The sequence below is a fragment of the Camelus ferus genome, chromosome 5 (assembly GCF_009834535.1).
Source record: "Camelus ferus isolate YT-003-E chromosome 5, BCGSAC_Cfer_1.0, whole genome shotgun sequence".
NCBI lineage: Eukaryota > Metazoa > Chordata > Mammalia > Artiodactyla > Camelidae > Camelus > Camelus ferus.
The window spans coordinates 83648299-83668156 of NC_045700.1; the positions used below are offsets into that span (position 1 = coordinate 83648299).

General features: G+C 47.2%; 1 protein-coding gene across 3 annotated transcripts in view; it reads right to left on the reverse strand.

The window, feature by feature from the left end:
- Positions 1-17535, reverse strand: part of PAX3 (paired box 3) — a 91383-nt gene extending 73848 nt beyond the window's left edge. For 2 of the 3 annotated variants that reach the window (XM_006186888.2, XM_032480339.1), the window contains exons 1-4: positions 17088-17535; positions 15597-15832; positions 14121-14250; positions 12828-12962 (exon numbers count right to left, since the gene is read on the reverse strand). In XM_006186888.2, coding sequence (XP_006186950.2) covers positions 12828-12962; positions 14121-14250; positions 15597-15832; positions 17088-17172 — 586 coding nt within the window. In that variant the 5' untranslated portion in view covers positions 17173-17535. The remainder of the gene's footprint in view (positions 1-12827; positions 12963-14120; positions 14251-15596; positions 15833-17087) is intronic. The other variant, XM_006186889.2, reaches the window with a different exon arrangement.
- Positions 17536-19858: the final 2323 nt, after the last annotated feature.

The following is a 19858-nucleotide window of genomic DNA, read 5'->3' on the forward strand; positions in this document are numbered from 1 at the left end:
GTTTCCCTCAAATGAATTCGTGGGTCTCTTTTTATTTTAAGAAGTTGCAGGTCTAAAAATCAGAAGAGAAGGGACAGCTCTCCCACCGAAACCCCTGCTCCCTGATATTCAGCCAGTTCCCCAGAGAATGGCTCTGCCTGCTCCCTCCCTGCACCTGTGTGAGGAGACCAGCACGGCTGCCTGAGCGTGTGTTGAGAATCGAAAGTTTGGTTGCTCTGCTGATGTGGACTTGAAACCCACCTGCTTTATATGGTCTAGCTTTCTGTTGAGGACATCACAGCAACTTGACAAATCTCAATTTTCCTCGTTGGGATTAACTCTCCCAAGCCCCTCCTTCCTACATGGAGTGCTGCATACTTTTGCAGATAGTAATCAAATGTCACAAATTATGGGTCTGATTCAATCCAAATTATGCACAGAGCTGGGAGGTGGTGAGTGGGGGGGGCGCTTTTGATTCCTCTCAGCTCTTCGCAGATGCTCTAAATGCCAGCCTGTTCACATCCCTGACTGATCCCTTTAGATTTCCATAAGTCAGAGGAGAAGCAGAAGGAGAACCCAAGGCACCAAGCTAGCTGTTTCTGTTGAAGCACAGACAAAAGTTCTGGCGTTAGGAGAGCACGCCTTCCTGCCTCGTGCTCTGTAGAACAGCGCTACACGCTGTGAGGCTGGCTGCGGGAACAGTCAAGAAAGAAGACTTGTTTCTGTTTTTCCATTATTTTTAAAAACTGAATGAAGATTTTGATTTTCAAAAGTAAATCCTTAGCCCCAAACTTGTTCTCCTGTTTCTGAAAGGCCCAGTCCTAAGAAGGAATGACTTGAAACATTGATTTTATAATATTTGTTGCTGTTCACAGCTCCAGGTTTCTCAGGGGAGTTTGGAGAGGGTTGTTTTTCTCAGTAGTTGGAGCACAGTTCTTTCTGGCTCACTTTGTAGACTTGAACTTCCAGCTTAGGTAAGCCAGGTACTCAGCAGCATCAACAACTGAATTCCTGAGCATCAGATTTAAGGGAAAATAGGTTGAAATGATTTGAGGGAGGCAAGGTATGTGCAAAACATAAGAGGTCTTTTGTGCCTATAAGGGAATGCATACATCCCCCTAAAAGTTCATAAAATTAAAAACTAGTCTTTCCCGAACTCAAGAAACCCCTAGAGCATCAGGCCAGCACTTTTCAAAAATTAGGAATACAAACTATGTTTTATTTTTCATAATCTGCACTCTTACTCATTCAAACCTAACTTGGTAACCCTGAAAGACAATTTCTCTTTTGTAACTAAACAATCAGAATAAGTTGTCTCTGAATAGCTCTAACGCTAGCCATCACTTTTTCAGCACAGAAAGAAAAATAAGTAAAGATGCTTAAATTCATGTACCATTTTTGATGGAGTTGAAGTGAAATAAGCAGTAGATAAGAAAAAAAATAAAAAAAAAACCAAAAAGAGAAACCAATAAGGCAAAGCAAAAAGCTCTCCTTGGATTTAGAGAATGTCCCATTTAGAGAAATACCAGAATATTAGAGGAGCTTCCTTAGCAGAAATTTCAAAACCTTTGCCCCTACCAACGTACAGTGGTAGAAGGAAGTGTCTCGTTTTTCTCGTGCAGGTGGCCACAGGCAAACATGCGCACACTCCATGTTTGCTAAGCATTTCTCCACCGTTTGTTCCCAATGCAGAACCCAATCCACCAAAGCTATCAAAATCACAGATGCCATTCCCTTTGCCTCTCCCACAGTGGAATTATTTTACAAATAAACTCACACATGTGCCAAATGGTGCTGTTAGGGCAGAAACACTCTAAATGCTGTTGAATGAACAATCATTTGTCAGTAGGTTGGAGTACTATGCTGCTACACAAACAGGCTGAGGAGACCCTCAGATCCTGACATGGAGTGACTGCAGAGGTATATTCTAAGGTGGGGGTGGGGGAAGCGAGGTGCAGAATAGTTTCTACAGTGGACTACCACTTGTGCAAAGGAGGAGAGACTATTTTTAAGAGTGAGAGAGAGAGAGAAATTTAATTGCTTGTTTATGCAAACTCTCTGGAAAGATAGCCAAGATATTGAGGGACCCGGGTGGGAGGAAAACATCCTTTTCTATCTTTAAAATTTTGTTTTCCTTCCACTTTTATTGAGATATAATTGACATACAGCACCGTATACTCTTTTTTTCAGTGAGGGTAGGGGGTTAGGTTGTATGTATTTTTTTTTTTTAACAGAGTTACTGGGGATTGAACCCAGGACCTCATGCTTGCTAGGCACACACTCTGCCACTGAGCTATACCCTCCCTCTCTTCTATCTTTTGAATTATGTACAGAGTCAAGGTTTTACCCAGCCAAAAATAAATATGATGATTTAAGAATACAATCTGACAAAGCACATATTTTTCACTTGAGTGTCTGGATGGACAAGAGGGCAATCCTTGGGATAAAAGAACACTTCCCCTTTGAGGCTGAGAGTTGGCCCCCATAATCCAGGAGTCCCCTTGCCTCTCAAAGCCTTCGGGGGTCCAGCAGAGTCCAGAAGGAAGGCCCAGGGCTCGCCAGCAAATTTTTATCAGTTCACTGGGGGCCGGCCGGCCGGCCAAGGAACCCGGGCTGCCTGCTGCGACGCCTAAGCCGTGACAGCTGCGTAAACTGGCGGTGCCCCAGCCTGACCTACTGCAGAGACAGGTCAGCCCAGTGCATGCGGGGATAAGAAAACAACCTTCCTTCTCTCCAGCGGCTCCACTGCCAAGCTGCTCCAGCGGGAGAACCACAGGGCAGGAGCCCGCCAGCCCCCACACGTCTTACAAGCCAGGCTACTCTATTCTCCCTCGCATCACACCCCAATCACACAGAAGCCCCAAGCGTTGGGGGCTGGATAGAGGGAAACTGAATAGAGAGGTCACTGAAATGTATCCTCCAGCTTAACAAATGCTGTTTTGCAAAGTTTCCTTAATATTTCTGAACGCAAATTTTAAAGGAGAGGGATTAAGAAGAATCACGCAGAAAGAAAGAATGCACACAATCTCACGTGAGGAGCTATAAAGACATTTACGAACAATGAAGCCGGCTGAAGAAGGGATGAAATGAGACATTATACAAACACAGTTCTACAAAATGAAGGCTTGCAACAGGATTTCAGGAGTAAGAACGTATGTGTGAGATCCGTTTTCCAAAAGCAACTTGTTTGTCCATCCAGCGGGGGGTGAGGGAGGGAATCTGTGCAAACAAATGCACAAACAAAACAAAGAAAAGTTTGATTTGGAAGAGTTTTAAGTAACCAAGTTAGCCTAAGAGAGAAAAGTAATCTTTATAGAACTGGGAGAAAAAGTGACTAAGAACTATCTTTTGACATCTCAGTGGATGGTTTTCGAATTTTACTATTTTTTTCAAATCTATTAAATCAATAAAGCCTATTGTATTAAAGGGTTTCTTATCAACTCAACTCAATTTTTTTGACTCAGTAAAAGTGTACTTTGTCAGGGGGTGGGGGAGGCGATGTGCGCGTGCGTGGGTGCATGTATGTATGTTGGTCTTCATTGTTGCTCCTAAGCCTGAGTTAAGCTTTTATCTGCCCTTGGGCAGAGCCCATCTGCCAGGAGACTAGTCGCTTTCTGCATGTTCAGAGGGTTTTTTCCCCCAAGGTTTTGAGTTTTCCTATGAGAGAAGTATAACTTGCCTCTTCTCATTTTATTTTCATATCACCCTGGGAAATTGGTATGAGGTGCCCCCATCTTACCAGACATCAAAACTGAAGTTCAAGGGGTCACACCTGAAATATGCTTGGTCTCAATGTTAGAGCAAAATTAGGGATGCAAGAAGAGACCACTTTTACCTTGGATACAATGCTCTTATAAGGCAAGCAAAGACATGAAAAAAGACTTTGGGGTGTGTTTAAGTCAGGCAAGAAACATTTAATTGCTTAAGGGAACCTCAGTCAGGAAACTAGCCAAGTAGGGATCCAGAAAGAAGGAACCTGTTGCTTTATTTAATAATAAAATGAATTGGACCAATTAATTTTCTCTGGTTCAGGTTAAGCTCAACCATGGTAATTGGGAGACACACATACACACCCTCTGGCCAAGATTTTCCTAATCATGATACTGTACTTAAATATTGGAAGAATTTTAAAATATATGTTTGAAAGTAGACTCTATGAGTCTATAATTGTTTTAAAATAAGATTTAAAAAATAGACCCTGTAGAGGAAACAAAAATGATGTTAATATTCCCAGACAATGCCTAAGTGCATGCTAACTGGGTAAGGTAATGCTTATATTAGGGTTTGCCGAAATAATAATAATACGAAGAATACGAAGAATACGAAGAATAAGAAGAAGAATACGAAGAATACGAAGAATACGAAGAAGAAGAAGAATACGAAGAAGAAGAAGAAGAAGGAGGAGGAGGAGGAGGAGGAGGAGGAGGAGGAGACGATATAAGGGTATGGTGGCTGTCCTTTTAGCATATCTGTGTACCTCTAAAAATCACAAGCCTACAAATGTAGGCTTTTTGTTAAAAATGTAAGTTTGTACGTGACCATATAAGCATTAACTATGAAATTATACCAACTCCATGTTGCAGGATAAGTTACACACAGCAATTAACTTTCCTTTCTTAGCCATTCTCTCCTAACTTACTTATTGTTTCCATCTAATGACATAAAGCCAAGTACATTTAGTTCTGCAGTTGTTTCCACAAGTATGCCTACCATCCAATTGTAAAATTTTTGAAAATTTACATTTAATCTACGTAAAACTATACCATTCAAATTCTCAATATGATCCTGAAAAATTTTAAATGCTGAAAATTGGTGATATTTCTTCTCCCTCAATACTATACTAGTTAGCCAAGAAGAATCTCCCATCCTTGTCACAAAGTATTTTGATCAGCTATTTTAAAATAGAATCCAATGGAATTAGATCCACAATGAGTGGGAAATTGGCTCCTAGAATCAAGAATTTATATTAATCTACTGTTGTAGATGCAGTAAATCTGCACCCCCCCCCAAAAAAAACCACAAGAGTCAAAAAATCACTAAATGAGGTTAAGGAGACAAATATATGGCTAGTTGGCCTATCATGATTTCTAATTTGTTTTACTGGCGAAGATTCATTTTCTAGTCACTGCAGTAAGAAGGAAGACATAAAAACTCAGACTACTTTGATCGAGCTGCTTCAACCCAAAGAAAAGGGATTCTTTGTTGTCTTTGTTTGTTTGTTTTTAACTTAAAATGCAGCAGCAAAAATTTAAATGCTACAAACTTTGCTGTATTCGATGTACAAGGTAAAATCCTTTCTGATGATTTTTTTTCTAGGAGATATGTGCATCAAATCAAGTTCTAAATTTGATCGCATTGTCCTTTGTTGACATACAATTACTTATTTAAAGAAAAGTGGCTGTTTCCATGGCAGGAATTATGTTAGTCTCTTCTTAGTTTTTATCAGGAAGGAAGGGAAACAGATAATTAAAGAAGAGACTTCATAAAGCCCATTATTCCTCAAGTGTCTTCAACAACTACTTCCCATGGTTTTCATAGCTCCCTTTGACAATGCTAACGTTTCAAATTCATCTCTCTTAAATAAATGGTTTTTAAATGTTAATGAGCATTTTGATAACTGTACCTGTCCCAGTTACAAACTGGAAATTCTATATATTCTGTTCATTAGAGAGCACAACCTCAGTGGTATTGGAGATCAGTGTTTGGCCCAATAGTGCAGAGTAGAGCTGAAAACTGAGCTGTAACACTCTCTACCTGAGACTGGCAGGAATGGGCAAGAAAATCCTTCTCAACAGAGCAGAGGACTGTCCTCTGTTCCCACTGTGCTGTGCATCTTCCAAGAGAACAGCAACTTCTGAAATTCCCTGTCACTTTCTCTGACCACAATCCCCTAGCTAAAGGCAGCTAGTTTTTTTTTTTTTTTTTTACTAATAATATCACATTTTTATTTACTGTTTTCCAGCCTTATTGAAATATAATTGACATAAGCCAGTTGTTGAGTCAGTAATTCTGCCTTGGTATTGAGATCAGGCCCCACTTGGAGCATGACTCTGCTGTCCCCCTGGCAGTATATGAACACATAGCCTGATATCCAAGGGGAAAAAGTCACTTTAACTCTGCAAGTATATGAAATATACATGTACATGGAAAATACAACAGAGAACTCTCTAAGGCTGCATCTGGACCAAGGACAAAGTAACCATAATAGATCTGAGCTGATTCACTTCCAGCTTAATCTATTTCAGGCAGCTGTCCCACATAGCAATGGTTGGGACTATTTCAAAGAACATTTGAGCACAGGTAGATTATTAATTAATTGGGAGACAATAATAGAAAATATTAGAAAATACTCACTAATGATTCTGACTCTGTATGTCAAGATTTATCTTGTTCAATAGTGAACAAGGAAGAGTAAAAAAAAATAATTAAAACAAAGTGAAATAAAAATAAAACCCTATGCATAATTATTTAATATTGAAATAAACACAGTTGGGGAAAGGGATTCAGAAAATCTCCCACACAGGCAGATCCATGATGCTCAGCTGAATATTCAAAACCGGAATCTGGCATAAATTTCACAACCTCAGTTAGAATGATTTGTTGGAATTTGCAAATTAAGCACAGAGATGCTATTTCCAAAGATCCTTTTCAGGAATTTCAGCTCTCATAATAAAAGAGAAATCAATCCAAATATATTGAATTCTTAAACCAAAAAAAAGTCAAATAGTTCATCTAAAAATCAACAGCCAAAAAATCATAAAATTATTCAGGGAAATTTTTTCCCTAGCATTCAACAGCACTGCTAAATGTGAATTGGGAAACCGTGCTGTTACCTCAAATCCTGATGATTCTAGAAAGTGTAATCCATAGAACGAATAAACTATAAACTTTTTTGTGTGTACAACTGGGTATAGTTTACTGCCAGTATAATTTATAGTGACCGACTTATAAATAAACTTTAACGATGCACAAACTATACACACAAACAAACACATATCTGGTCCTACATTATAGGAGGTTTAAAAATATACATGGGACTCTATCTATAAACACAAAAATTGTGGAAACACATGTAGAGAAATGCAGTCAATATAACTCCCAGTTTCCTGTGTATTTAATTATTCCCCACCTAGTTTTACATAAAACTCTGACATCTTTCCTTTACATCATTCTAGTTTGGAAGGCAATTTCAGTGAAACTTCCATTTTTTAGAAAGTTAGTGACATGCGATCTTAGCTTCCATGCCTCCCACCACCTTCCCCAAAATGAGGATCTATATGATGATAAACTCACCCACTTCGCCTAAGTTCTAAACAAGAAATCACCATAGGATAATTAAAAACACCCCATGAATCTCTCCTCTACAAACCTATGACATGTAACTGCTTTCGGTTCCTATTTCTTAAAGAGAATTTGGTCAATCCTCCTTAGCGGTTTCAGAGGAAAAGGAGGATTTTCCAAGACAGATAAGTTGAAATGATCCCGCTTTGATCTCAGTGGTTAAGAATCCCACACAATGGAAGATGGCCACTGAGGGGCCTCGATCCTGGCCTTTTAATGCGTAACAATGGTATCAACAAACAGCTACTTAATCAATATTTGGCCAGAGCTGCTGAAAACTTCCTTTTCAGATTTTAATTCCTAGTTGTAAAACAACCCCAGAGCAGCCAGTGAGATAAGGCATTAAACTGACTGCTTAATTGCCTTTTAGTGTCTTGTTAGTTATCTATGTACATTCTTAATGGTTCTTTAATCTTTATTTACCCGCATAAATAAGTTATCTGTTGTAGGACCCAATCGAACTGAATCGTCTCTGCCCTAGCCCTGGCCAAACTCTCCCAGCGTTTGCATGATGTTCTTGTTGAGGCTTTTAATATTCATCGGCCATTTATTTATGTACAACTTAAACATTTAACCTCCTGGTTAGGAAGGATTTTTTTTTTTTTTGGTCCCTAAAATATATCTATTCATGAATGTTGAACCTGGGTTCACCTGATTGATTTCCACATATTCCACTCCCTGAACCGAGGAGCACTTGCTGGTTCCGCCTCACCGCCCCCATGGGTTTTATTGCGCAGCCCTGGGGACTCTTAAATGACCCTTCAGTAATTATTACGCACTTGAAGCCCCTACGTCTCCGTTCCGGTGCTATCAACAATCAAATCAAACTTCAAAATAAACATACAATTTCAAGCATTAATTAGAATATCTGCATGTTTTCAATAAGGCTAGAAAGCAATCATGCAGTAGTCAACCAAACAAAACAAGCCAGCGAAAAAGAAAAGAGCTACGCTCCGAACTCTGGTGTTTCTTTTTAAATCCTCCCATCAGGAAAATCGTTGCCGCTGCATCCTTGTAAACGCAGTGCTGTGTTTTAATCCAAGTTCTGATACTTCCAATACATTTTAAAGTGGGTGCTATTTCCTTGTTGAGTACTGTAAGGGCTTCAGAAAACAGGAAATTTACCCAAAAGACTAGAGACGACTTGGGAATTAAATTCGTGATTCTGACAAGTGGATTTGGGGAGTGGGCCGTCCACTTTAATAAAGGTTCCAATGCCACGAACGTAAGATCTTACAGCTCATGATTTTTAATCTGTGTGAAAGTTCCTCCCTCACCCTCGCCTGCCTCTCCCCCTCCTCCATTCCTCGCGCCAAAACTCGGGGGAGGGGGAAGAGACGGCCTTCGGTTCCCCTCGATTTCAGTAGCCTTCCCGTTAAGGATAAACTGCTCTTTTCATGATTCCACTGGAAATGAAATACTTCCAGGATCTTTCAAACGTCTGTGCGTTTTTAATTGCTTTAAATTATGCCCTGCTGAAAAGTTGATCTCGCCCTCGTTAATTTTAGAAACGCTCATAAGTTTATAAACTGGAGCAAAACTTTTGTCACTTTTACTTTCTCACATCCAAAAAACAAAACAAAAAAAAAAGTACTGTTTTCCATAAATGTCAACTAGAAAGGGAGCGATATGAAAGGAGTGTAAGCTCCAACAGACCTATGCCTGGGGTCTCTTGGCTCAATCTTTGAAATTGTTGCAAACCTCCCACGCTCACTGGTGATTCTTAAAAGGAGTAGAGTCCCATGAAAGTGTATCTCCAGCCCCAATCAAAACATCAATTTGGCAATCTGGCCTCTCTCCCCCTGCACTCCCGAGCTGCCACTTCAAAGCCACTGCAACAAGTCAGTAATTGTAACTTTGCATCTAAATATTTAAGCGAGAGTCTTGCAGTCGCGTGTCCATTTACAGTCCTCATCTGTCCTCTAATTCCATTACGGCACAAAGCAAAAATGTTTTCCAAAACTCACAAACAGGGAAAGCGTCACCCTGCTGGTGGTGGTGGTGGTGGAGGAGGAGGAGGAGGAGGAGGAGGAGGAGGAGGAGGAGGAGGAGGAGGAGGAGGAGGAGGAGGAGGAGTTGATGAAGGAGCAGTTTCTATTGATTAGTCACTGCTTTTGTGTTAAGGGCTTTCTTTAAAATAAGAAAAAAAAATGGGGGGAGGTTGCAGAAATTTCACTAATGTGAGCCTCGGGCAAGGAAGGGGGGAAAAAGAGGAGAAGAAGGGGGGGAAAGCGGGCTGTGTCTAGATGAAAGTGAGAAGGACATAAAGGAGGCAATTGAGTCGGCTGCAGCCCGGCGAGCTAAGCTTCGAGCCGGCCGGAGCGCAGGGGAGGGGGCGGCGCGGCGCTTTGGCTCAGGGCGCAGGAGTGGGGGCCGGCCCATTGTGGCGGCGCCCGCGGGCCCGCTCCGCCGCGCCGGGGGACGAACAGAGGCGCCCATTGAGTGGCCGCAGCGTGGGCCTTGCCCACAGCCCCCGATGCTGCGACCGGGGTTTAGTTCCTCCGGCTGCGCCTGTTCGGCTCTCGGTGCTGACTAGGGGCGAGAGAGGGTGGGTAGGGGGGAGGTTAAGGGAGGGCGGTTCCTGGCCGCCCAACCCTCTCCTTCCACCAGAGCAAAAGAGCTGGAAGGACAGACCCAAGAAGGGCGCAAAGCGTCTATTGCGCGCCAGGGCGCACGGCCCAGAGCGCGCCGGGTCCCTCCGCAGCGCTGCTCTTGGATTGGGCAAGGGACAAGGGAAAGTTGGGAAGGTGAAAGGGGCCATCTAGAAAAAAGGGCAAGACGCTGGAGACAAGAACGAGGGCGGTTCGATCTCCTTCAGGGTACCTCTGTGTCCTAGTGTCTGACAAGTAAAAAGATGTACCCGAGAAAGCCAGTCTCTCCAACATCCGGCAGGCCGGAAAGGAATTTGGAACCTCCAGAGAGAGAGCACGCCGCCCTGGTCAGGCGGACCCTGGACCCAAACGTCCCTCCTCAGCCAGGCTCTTCCCACCTCGCCTGGGCTCTCATAGCCTTTTATCGACATTCAATCTATTTTCCAAACGGGACAGCCTGGGACTGTTTGAGTCCCGAACAGCAGAGGGAATTTTGAGAGGGTTTCTAAACTTCCCTTCAAACTCCACTCCACTGTGTCCTTTCTCTGGGCCCCTCTTGCCCTCCGGGGCTCATCTGGAAATGGAGCTAGAGGCACTGAAGAGACTGACGCTGCATCTTCCTTGACAGCCCCAAATTAAATTAGACTTCAGCCTCCGAGGTGTGTATAAGTGTGTGTTTTCAACGGTTCAGCCCCCGCTGGGGAGAATACTCTGATTTTAAAAATGGTAGCAATTGCCCTTGAATGGCAGCGGGCCCAGCTAGACGGCCCAAAAGACTAGAAACATTTTGTAGGTGAAATGGCCACTTTTTCCACGCTGGAGAGTCCATAAAACTTCCTGGCGCAGCAGCTATTGGGTCTCATTGAATAATTCATCCCTCATTGCAAGCCCATAATGTCTATTCTCGGCCCTTTGTGGGGCTGTTTTCTCTTCTTTTCTCCTTGAATTATAAAAAGGTTGCCTTCCTTTGTTCACATCAAGCTGCTGGGAGCGGGAGCTTTGTCTGGGCCGAGCTAAAGTGTGAGTTTCAATGGACTCTCCAGGCTTTGTCTCCCAAGTTCATCTCCAAGTGTAGATTGTGTAGAGAAGGCCTTCTTTGTAAAAGCTGGAAAAGTTGTACAAATGTTTGACCAGCTCATTTGGGGCGTTTTGTCTCCCGGTCCTCGGATGCTGGTGCTGCGAGGGAGCTGCCGGTCTGCCGCGCAGGCGCCTCCAGCAACAAGTAGCAAAGCCTTGCCCCCTCCACCTACCCTCCCAAGCCTCTCTTACCCACTGGGCTCATTGCCCCGCTGCCTTCAGGGGCCTGTTGGGTTTCAGGTTGGCTGGTTTCTTGCCTTCATCCCTCCCCAATACCTCCATGTTGCATCTAGACCTGGAATAAAAGCCGGGGTGTCTTCTCAGAGACCAGGGCAGAAACTCACCTCTCCAAAAGGAGGGGCTTAAACTGAGTCCCTGTGAAGCCCCTACTTTAAAAGGAGGGAGAAAAAAAAAAAACAGCATATGTATCTCCCTGCTCAACCTGCCTTGAGTTTTGGTGTCTTTTCTTGATTGCCTGTGTGTGCTAGAATGGCCAGGCTTCTGTTCATACCTAAAATCAGTGGTTTGGATTTGCCACATCTAAATTTAAGTGTCCTTTCGAGGTTGTGTGCAAATTTTGCATTGATTTGTAAAGCTGTGGCTCGGGGGACCAGCGGTCTGCCCAAGAGTTGGGAAAAGAAGCGACCAGCTTCCCGACCCACTCTCCTACCTTGGACGCCACTGGCTGAGGGCTCAGACCCAGCTGGTTGAAGTGGGTGACCGCTCCAATCCCCTCTGGAAAGCCACCTGCCCTTCCACAGCAACTCTAAAGTCAACTCAGCCCAACTAAGTCCCGAGTCCAGGCACAGGAAGGCCGCGCGTGGGCGGGGGCACCCGGCGACTCTCCGCGCCTTTAAAGGGGCGCAATCATCCCCAAGGCTAAAAGTGCTGAGACGCAAAACTACTGAGACCCTCCTGCTGCCCTGAGCCTTTCCCAGTTCAACTCCCACAAGGCTGACTTTCTTTTGTGGGAGTGGGGGGTACCTCTAGAGTCTGAAGATAACCCACATCTGGTCAAAGGGAAGCAGGCTGCACTTACGGCTCCGCGGAAGAGATTTTTCTCTCGAGGCTGGCAGATCGAAGCCAACAAGAAGCCAGTGGTCTGCACCCCTGAGCGGAGAAAGGGTGCTAGTTCTGCCCTAGAACCCAGATCCCTTCGGTTTGTAACCCAGAACTTAGACTTGTTTGACTTCCCAGACACACACAGCTCAAACCCTACCGAATTTGAAAACCAATTTAAAACAAAGGAAAAAACAGCCAACTTAACACATACACACTTCTAAGGCAATCAATGAGGTGCAACTTTGGAACGCCACTGCCTTAAAGAGTTTTGAGTCTCTCCATCTCCCGGTCCGGGTCCCAGCCCCCGTCCCTCTCCCTTTTTCTCTCCCTCCCCTCACTCTTCTGATGCAGGAAACTCTTTGGAGACCAGCGCCTTTCCTAAGGGCGCAAAAGTTCCTTTAACCTCTAGAGGTTCAACGGACAGTCCCCAGCCCCCCAAGCGCTCAGAGACGCCCAGTCCCGGATGCCTGAGGGCAAGAGGGCAGCCCCGCACCTAGAGCGCAGTTCGAAATTCTAGAGTCCGACAGGCTGCAAGTGGTGCGGAACAACGATTTATAAAATAGAAAAAAGAAAACGAACAGAAAAGATTTTTGTGTTCATTGTAAGTGAGTCTCTGGTCTTTCACGTGAAGGCTCTTACCGGGGTGCAGTGGATGTGAGCGGGTAGAGACCTTCACACGAGCCGGGGCCGCGCCGCCCTCAGGGCCCCCAGCGTCCGAGCGCCGTAGTCCGCCGGGTGCAGGCCCCCCGGGGCGCCGCCCCACGCGCCGCAGCTTACCTCGCTCGCTCAGGATGCCGTCGATGCTGTGTTTCGCCTTCTTCTCGCTCTCCTCTGCCTCCTTCCTCTCCAGGTCGGTCTCCTCCTCTTCTCCTTTCCCGAATTTACTCCTCAGGATGCGGCTGATGGAACTCACTGGGGGCGGGAGGAGGAAAGGAGCGCATACGACTGAGATTGCGGGACTGTGCTGGAGGGAGCCCCCAGTCCGAATCGGGGTGGGGGCAGGGGGCCTAGAAGGCCTGCCCTGTACAGCTGGCTTCTGTCTCCTTCTGCATCTTTGGGCATCCTCGCCCTTCCACCCCCTCCCCACTCAACACCCTCCACCCCTCATCACACAATCGGCTTGTAGGAACAGGGAGGCGGGAGCCTGGAAAGCTCGCACCGCCCCGATAGGGCCAGGAACCACCGACTCTGTCCTCTCTCCCTGGTAGGAAGCGTTTCCCTTCTGGACTCCACAGACGGTTCTCTAGATCTCCAGACTAAGAGAATTCTCCTGCCAGCCCACATCCCCTCAACCTGAGGGCATTGAGCCCCGCGGTTCGCGTTGAGGGAGGAAGAATCAGAGCGGACCCGTCCCCTTCCATTCTATTCTTTTTGAGGCTATAAAGGGTTTAAATTTCAACTGCAGAATCGTTTCCTATTGTGAAAATCAAAAGAAAATGCACTCTCCCCAGTTTATTTTTTCCAGATTCCAGTGGAGTAAACAAATCCATGCTCTGAAATATCTTATTTTCGCAGGGGAAAAAAATGAGTTTCCTTTTAATTAAAAACAAACCCGCGCGCCCTCGCACTAGCTCTGCGCTCGCCCCTCTTTTCCCTCCGCCTCCCTCCCCGGCAGCCGGGGGCGCCGGCTGGTCCCTGGGACTCTCGGGGTGGGGGGAATCCCGGCCGTTGCCGAAGCCTCCCCTTTTCTGCGCACACGGCGAAGTCTGGATTGGTGCGGCCCCACTTCTCCCTTCGGTTGGGGTTACCAAAACATTTGTTTCTCTTTAAAAGGGAACATCAATATTAACAAACGCTTGGCCTCCACCTCGAGTTTCCTGCCGTGCCTTCTCGACAGAAATCCTGTTTGAGGAGCCCTCAGCGGCGGTCTCTCAACCCCAGGATAAGCAGCTCATCACCCCTCCATAAAACGTCAAAAATGTCTAGTTCATAAATATTTAAGAGACTTGGGAAGGGCCGGTCGCCTCCAGATAGCCTAGATTGATCACTGGGGTGATTATGGCTCAAACGACTTGCCTGGGTAATAGCGACCAACACTTGAGCCTCAAAAGACCTTAATGGGCCTAGTACCTGAGGGTACGGTGTTTCGATCACAGACTGCATCCTTGAGTAATTTGTCTCGAATTTCCCAGCTGAACATGCCAGGGTTCTCTCTTTTGTATTCCTCAATTTTCTTCTCCACGTCAGGCGTTGTCACCTGCTTTAAGAGAACAGGCAGGCAGGCGTTGGTACCCAGTCCTCTGGACCAGATGTGGCAGCCTTGCCGCCTCCGGGCCTGGCCAGACGCTCCTTCCTGTGCCCCGTGGGAAGGTCCCTCTAGTTAGCAAAAGGACCTCAACTCTCTGAGACAGTTTTCTTTAGAAAGGGGCAGACAGGAAACAATCCCACCCCGCAGCAGACTGGGCACTCTCCTTCCCAAATGAGCTCTCATAATCAGGATAAATTAAGAAGCATAACGTATTGCGGGAGGGTGCTATCTGATCCATGGAAATAAAGAAAGGCAACTCCTTACACTAAATCAGCAAGAAAACGAAACTAAAAAAGAAATGCTTGAAAGAGGAGCTGAAAAATCAAGTTAGGTCTGCAACTTGTGCCTTTCCAAAGGAGCACAAGATTTTAGCTAAAGTGAAAAGCAAAATGAAATACAAAAGGTGAGTATCTAGGTTTTTTTAAACTATAGCAGGCAACAAATACGGATAATTTAAAAGACTGGCTCCTTTTTTCCCCAATAAAAGGAGTTTCCAGAGATTCTTAGAGAGGTTGCAAATGGGGGTGGCATTGGAGGAGAAGAGGCGGGTGTTTGGAAGTCTTCAGTTTACCAGAACTCTCCTTTGGTTTTGCCCTGTGGCAACCAGAAAATTATACTGAATTTCCCCCACATCCAGAAGAAAAGGCAGGCCCTATATACCCCCCTCCCACTCAGCTCTGGCCTGTGTGGCTCTCTTTCTTTTTTTAAAGAGAAGCAAAATAATTTGAGGATAGCATCAAACTTCTTTTTAAAAAGTAAGTGGCTCATTACAAAGAAAAATCACTTTAGCTTTTGACTGCTTGAAGACACTTTGGACTGGAAGCGCCTGGGGACAGGAGTTGGCAGAGGAATCATTAGGGAACCAAAAGTGGCTCCTTGGATTAGTATTGGAAAGGGCAGTGCTGGGAGCTGGGAGGATCCTTGGGGAAGAACTCAGCAACAGGTAGGCACACACAGCTTGCACGCTTTAGGTTTTTGCCTGTTAAAATAATTTGATGAGGCTTTCAGGATTCTAAGGCATGAACAACAAATGCTTTATCCCTTTTGCAAAAAGGCTGGAGTTTTTCCTTAGCATTTATCAAGGAACACCAGCTCAGAGAGAAATCTAGTCCCTTCCCTTCACCTCCCAACACACACACACACACACACACACACACACACACACACACACACACCCCTTCCCGGACTAGGAAAAATCTCCTCAGAAAGCTCCAGATGGCAGTCCTTGCCCCAGGGCTGCTCTTCCCTAACTCTGGACACCACAGATCAAAGGCCTCAGGGCCAGGCGGTGCACTCACCTTGGGCTTGCTGCCACCAATGGCACCGGGACGGATGGAGCCCGTCTCCTGATACCTGCACAAGATCTTAGAGACGCAGCCGTGGGACACGCGCAACTGGCGGGAGATGACGCAGGGCCGGATGCCATGGTGGGCCATCTCCACAATCTTGTGGCGGATGTGGTTGGGTAGTGGCCTGCCATTGATAAATACACCGCCGAGCTGGTTGACCCGGCCCTGGCCGAGGGGAGTGGACACTGGGAGCAGAAGGCGAAAAGAGAAGCAAACGGAAAGTCATTTTGGGAGAGGGGAGATGAACCCAACTAATTTCATACTCTTCTGGCCAATCGGCATGTTACAGCCTCAGCATTGAAACTGCTCAATTCAGGCTCCCAGAGCCAGACCCTATTCCAATCAACTTTGTTCAAATTATCAAGCAACTTGGAGGCACATAATCTTGTGTGAAGGGAGCAACCGGGGCAAAATAACTCTCCCCAGTGAAATTGCCCTCCCTTTGGGCCCAAGAAAGGGGAGAATTGCGGGGAAAGGAGACCCTGAGGCTGGTATAAAGTATATCTAATTCAAGGAACATCCTCCTGGCCAGGAGGCACTGGCCTTCTCCAGTTCACACTGAACTCTGTCTAATTGGGGTGGCTTTCTTTCTAAGGGATTTGGAGGAGCTGACAGTCCTTCAGGTTTCCAGCTAAGAGCTAAGAGTGTTCCAGCCAAAGGTCAAAGAGGCTCCTGGAAGCAGGCCGCAGGTGGCAGCACGTGTCACCTGTTACACCTCGGGGACAGAGAAGACAGTCAGCTCTGCTTGCAGGCGTCCTCACCTCCTATGGTGCTCTGGGTTTTACGTTCTACTCTGGACCGACCGAGGGCCAAGGCCAGGAGCCTCCCCGTCAGCATCCCGACTCGGGCGCCCCAACCTCGTAAACTATCTAGAAAGTCTCCTTGCAAATCCTCCTGACTCCCCGGGATTCCAGAACCTTCAGGTTGACTGAAAAGCAGTTCCCCCGACGGGTTATGACAACTTTGAGATGCCTCTGGAGATGAATGGAACTCTAATTAATGAATCAATTAATACTAAAATTTCCAAGCACGATGCTGCGCGGCGTGTGCCACCACAACTTTGCACCGGCAGGAAAATCCTTCCGGAATTAACAAGACTTCGGCAAATATGGGAGCAGCTGGGACAGTTTTGAAGTGCCTTTGGGTGGACAAAATGCGAAGAAGTTCCTTTCTGGTGCTCAGAAGTCGATTGATCCCTTCCCCACCACGGCATTTCCAAAACAACAGGGGAGAGCGGACCGGCCCCGGAGCAGGCCTGGTCTCCAAGCGCTGCGAGCTGTTACAAAGAGAGCGGCGCCCCGTTTGCCCAGGAAAAATCGAGTTGGGGGATCTCCCCCCGACTGCTCCCTCCTGGGTGGAAGTACCCCGGGAATGGGCTCCTGGACGCTCAGAGGAAGCTGCAGAGGCTCCGGGCCGGGTGGCGCTACGGCCTTTTCTTACCTTCCAGCGGGAACCCGCTGCGCGGGTAGTTCTGCCCCGGGCCCGGCCGCATCATCCTAGGCACAGCTCCGGCCAACGTGGTCATCCTTCGAGCAGCTTCGCTCGGAAATTATATTCCAGGTGAAGGCGAAATAGAAAGACGAGCTCTGCGCTGGTGACCCCCGGCAACTCCCCCGAGCTTGGGGAGCCCCTCCCCAAAAAGGCTGGAGAGAGAGGGAGAGACACGGAGAGGGGGGCTACTCGCTCCTAGTCCAGAGAGAGGCTCGAGATGGAACCGGGGAAAGGGGCGGGCAGGGAGGCCCAGAGTCCAGGGTCCTGAGCCCGAGGCGGAAAAGTTTGGTGCGAGTCTGGGTGAGCGGCCCCGCGGCTGGGGGCGCTGGGGAGGGGGTTCCGAGCGCCGCGACGAGCCGGGGAGTGGGGGTGGGAGCGGGAGGGCGGCCGGCCTGAGTCTCCTCCCGTCGTGACACCGAGTGCAGGGATCCGGGCTCGGGAGCATTTATTAGTTCTTTCACCCAAAGCTTGGTCAGGAGCCCTGAGCTGCGATTGGCCGACGGGGAGACCGTCCCGGGTGGCGGAGACACGCGCTGATTGGGCGACAGCGGCCACTTTCTCTTCCCATCCCCGGCGGTGCCGGGGCCTCTGCCGGCCCGAGAGAGGGACCCGCGCGGCGCCCCTTCCCCGCAGAGAGGAGGGTAGACCCACGGAAACTGGGAGAGACAGTCCGAGGGTGATGGCAGCTCCTGGGAGTGCAGACGGGTCCGAGTCTCTCTGTCACTCTGCGTGTGTGTCTCTTTCCTTGACTTTCTATTTCTCCGTCTCCTTGTCTCTCTCTGTGTATTTCCGTGTGTCTTTTTCTGTCTTCGACTCTTCCTCTCATTCCATCTCTCTGTGCGTTTCTATGTCTCTGTTTTTCTACCTGTGGCTCTTCCCTGTTCCCATTTTTCTTGGCTTACTGCCACTGAAGGGGGCGCAATTCCAATAAGAAGGCACTGGAGCCCCAGACATGTTCAGTCTTCCTTCCTCTGGTCCATGCCCCCTGGCCTAGGCTTGTTATGGGGGTCTTCTCAGTGGGGTTCCTCCCAGGAGGAGCCCAGGGTGTGCTGATCAGTTCTTTTGTCTCCTCAGTCTGGGGGCAGGAATAGTGTGAAGCTTAGGTAATGGCTGGAGGCCCTGGGACTGGCTAGTTGTAAGCTGGGGAGGGGAGGAAAAAGAAAAGGGTTTCCTCTTCTTGATTAAAAAACCCGCTCTAGGAAGCCCCAGCTCTAAATCTGGAGGTATAGATCCCCCCAATGCATCGGCAGAAATGCGTCTGTATGTTAAAGTTTTGCCCCGCTGCAGCGTTTGTTCTCAGGAATTTATTATGGTATTCAGACTAAACTGCTGGAAAAATAAAAGGAGCGAAGTCTTGGCTAGGAGCTGAAGTGTCCCCAGCAGGATATGACGCCAGGAGTGTTGTAAAGACTGTCTGTCCTTAGAGAAGGTGCCATTGTGCATAGCCTTTTATTTATAACTTGGTAAGTGCCAGCGAACTCGCCTCCTTTACACCCCCGAGTGCCAGCCCCGCGCTCTGCACTGCGCTTTATTCGCTCGGGTCTATTCAGGGACTGTCACTCCGGGGCTGCGAGGTATTCAGGGCCTTAATCAATCAAAAGGATGAGAATCAGGCAGGTTTTTCCCTTTGAAATAAAGGAAACAATGACTTCTGGGCTTCCAGTTCCCCCTTTTCCTTTTACAATTTTTGAATATTTTTTTTTCTGGGCTGGAGTTCTCCACCTCTCTTTCTTGTCCCCACTTCTCTTAACTAACTCCTGACAGTTTTTACGTGAACTCAGGCCCCCAACCCCAACTCCCCACCTCCTAATTAAGGAAAACTAAAGTAAAATGGGGACGGGGGAAGTCTAGCTGCTCAGCCGTCTGCGAGTTGGCTCTTTAAAAATTCACTCGCAAGAGGTAAAGGCAGGCAGCTTTCGGCCCGGACCCAAAGTTAAAAGGCTTGGTTGACCCTCTGAGCAATGGATACAGTCCTCTGGAAGCACCTGAAAAAGTTTGGACATCCCCTCACCCACCGCATGTGCATCCATAGTACACAGGCAGGATGCTTCTTAGAATGCAGCCCTGTTTAACGTGGTTTGACATTAAATGATTCAATTTGTCAAAGGGAAAACTTTCTCATTTCCTTTTTGCACACTTGGGGGCCACCAAAGCCTGTGTTCTGTTTCCTAAGCTACTTTCCAGAGAGCTGGGCTTTTTCCAAATTTTCTGTCTCCAAAGGTTGAGTGGAGCAGCCAGAGCACTAAGTTCAGTGGTCCTCGTTGGAGGAGGGAGGTACTCAAAGTGTGTTTCAAGAGGGCAAATGCAGACTCAACTCGCAATTAAAAGGAATCCCAGGACCCGCGGCGGCGAGGGGTTAGAGAACGTCCAAGGCTGAGTCTCATTCGTTTTGGAACCGAGGGCTCCATCTCCAAGCCATCCCCCCCACCCTGGTCCGGCACTCTCCCGCGGGGCGTGCTCTCTCCCGAGAGCCTGTGGATCCGTGAAGGGACGCGCTTGGGGCAGGCAGACTCGTTCTCCCGGGTTGCGCGTCCATGGCCATCGTGGAGCCGGGAGGACCTTTGAATGGAGGTACTAACGGGTGAAATTGATTTTGAGTGCCCATGGGTGCCAGTCCATTACTCGCATCTGTAAGCCAATCGCCACCTGCTATGAAAATGTACAAACGGAGACCAGAGGGTGTGGAGAGTGGGAGCTTGCATCTCAGGGGTCTTTCTTTC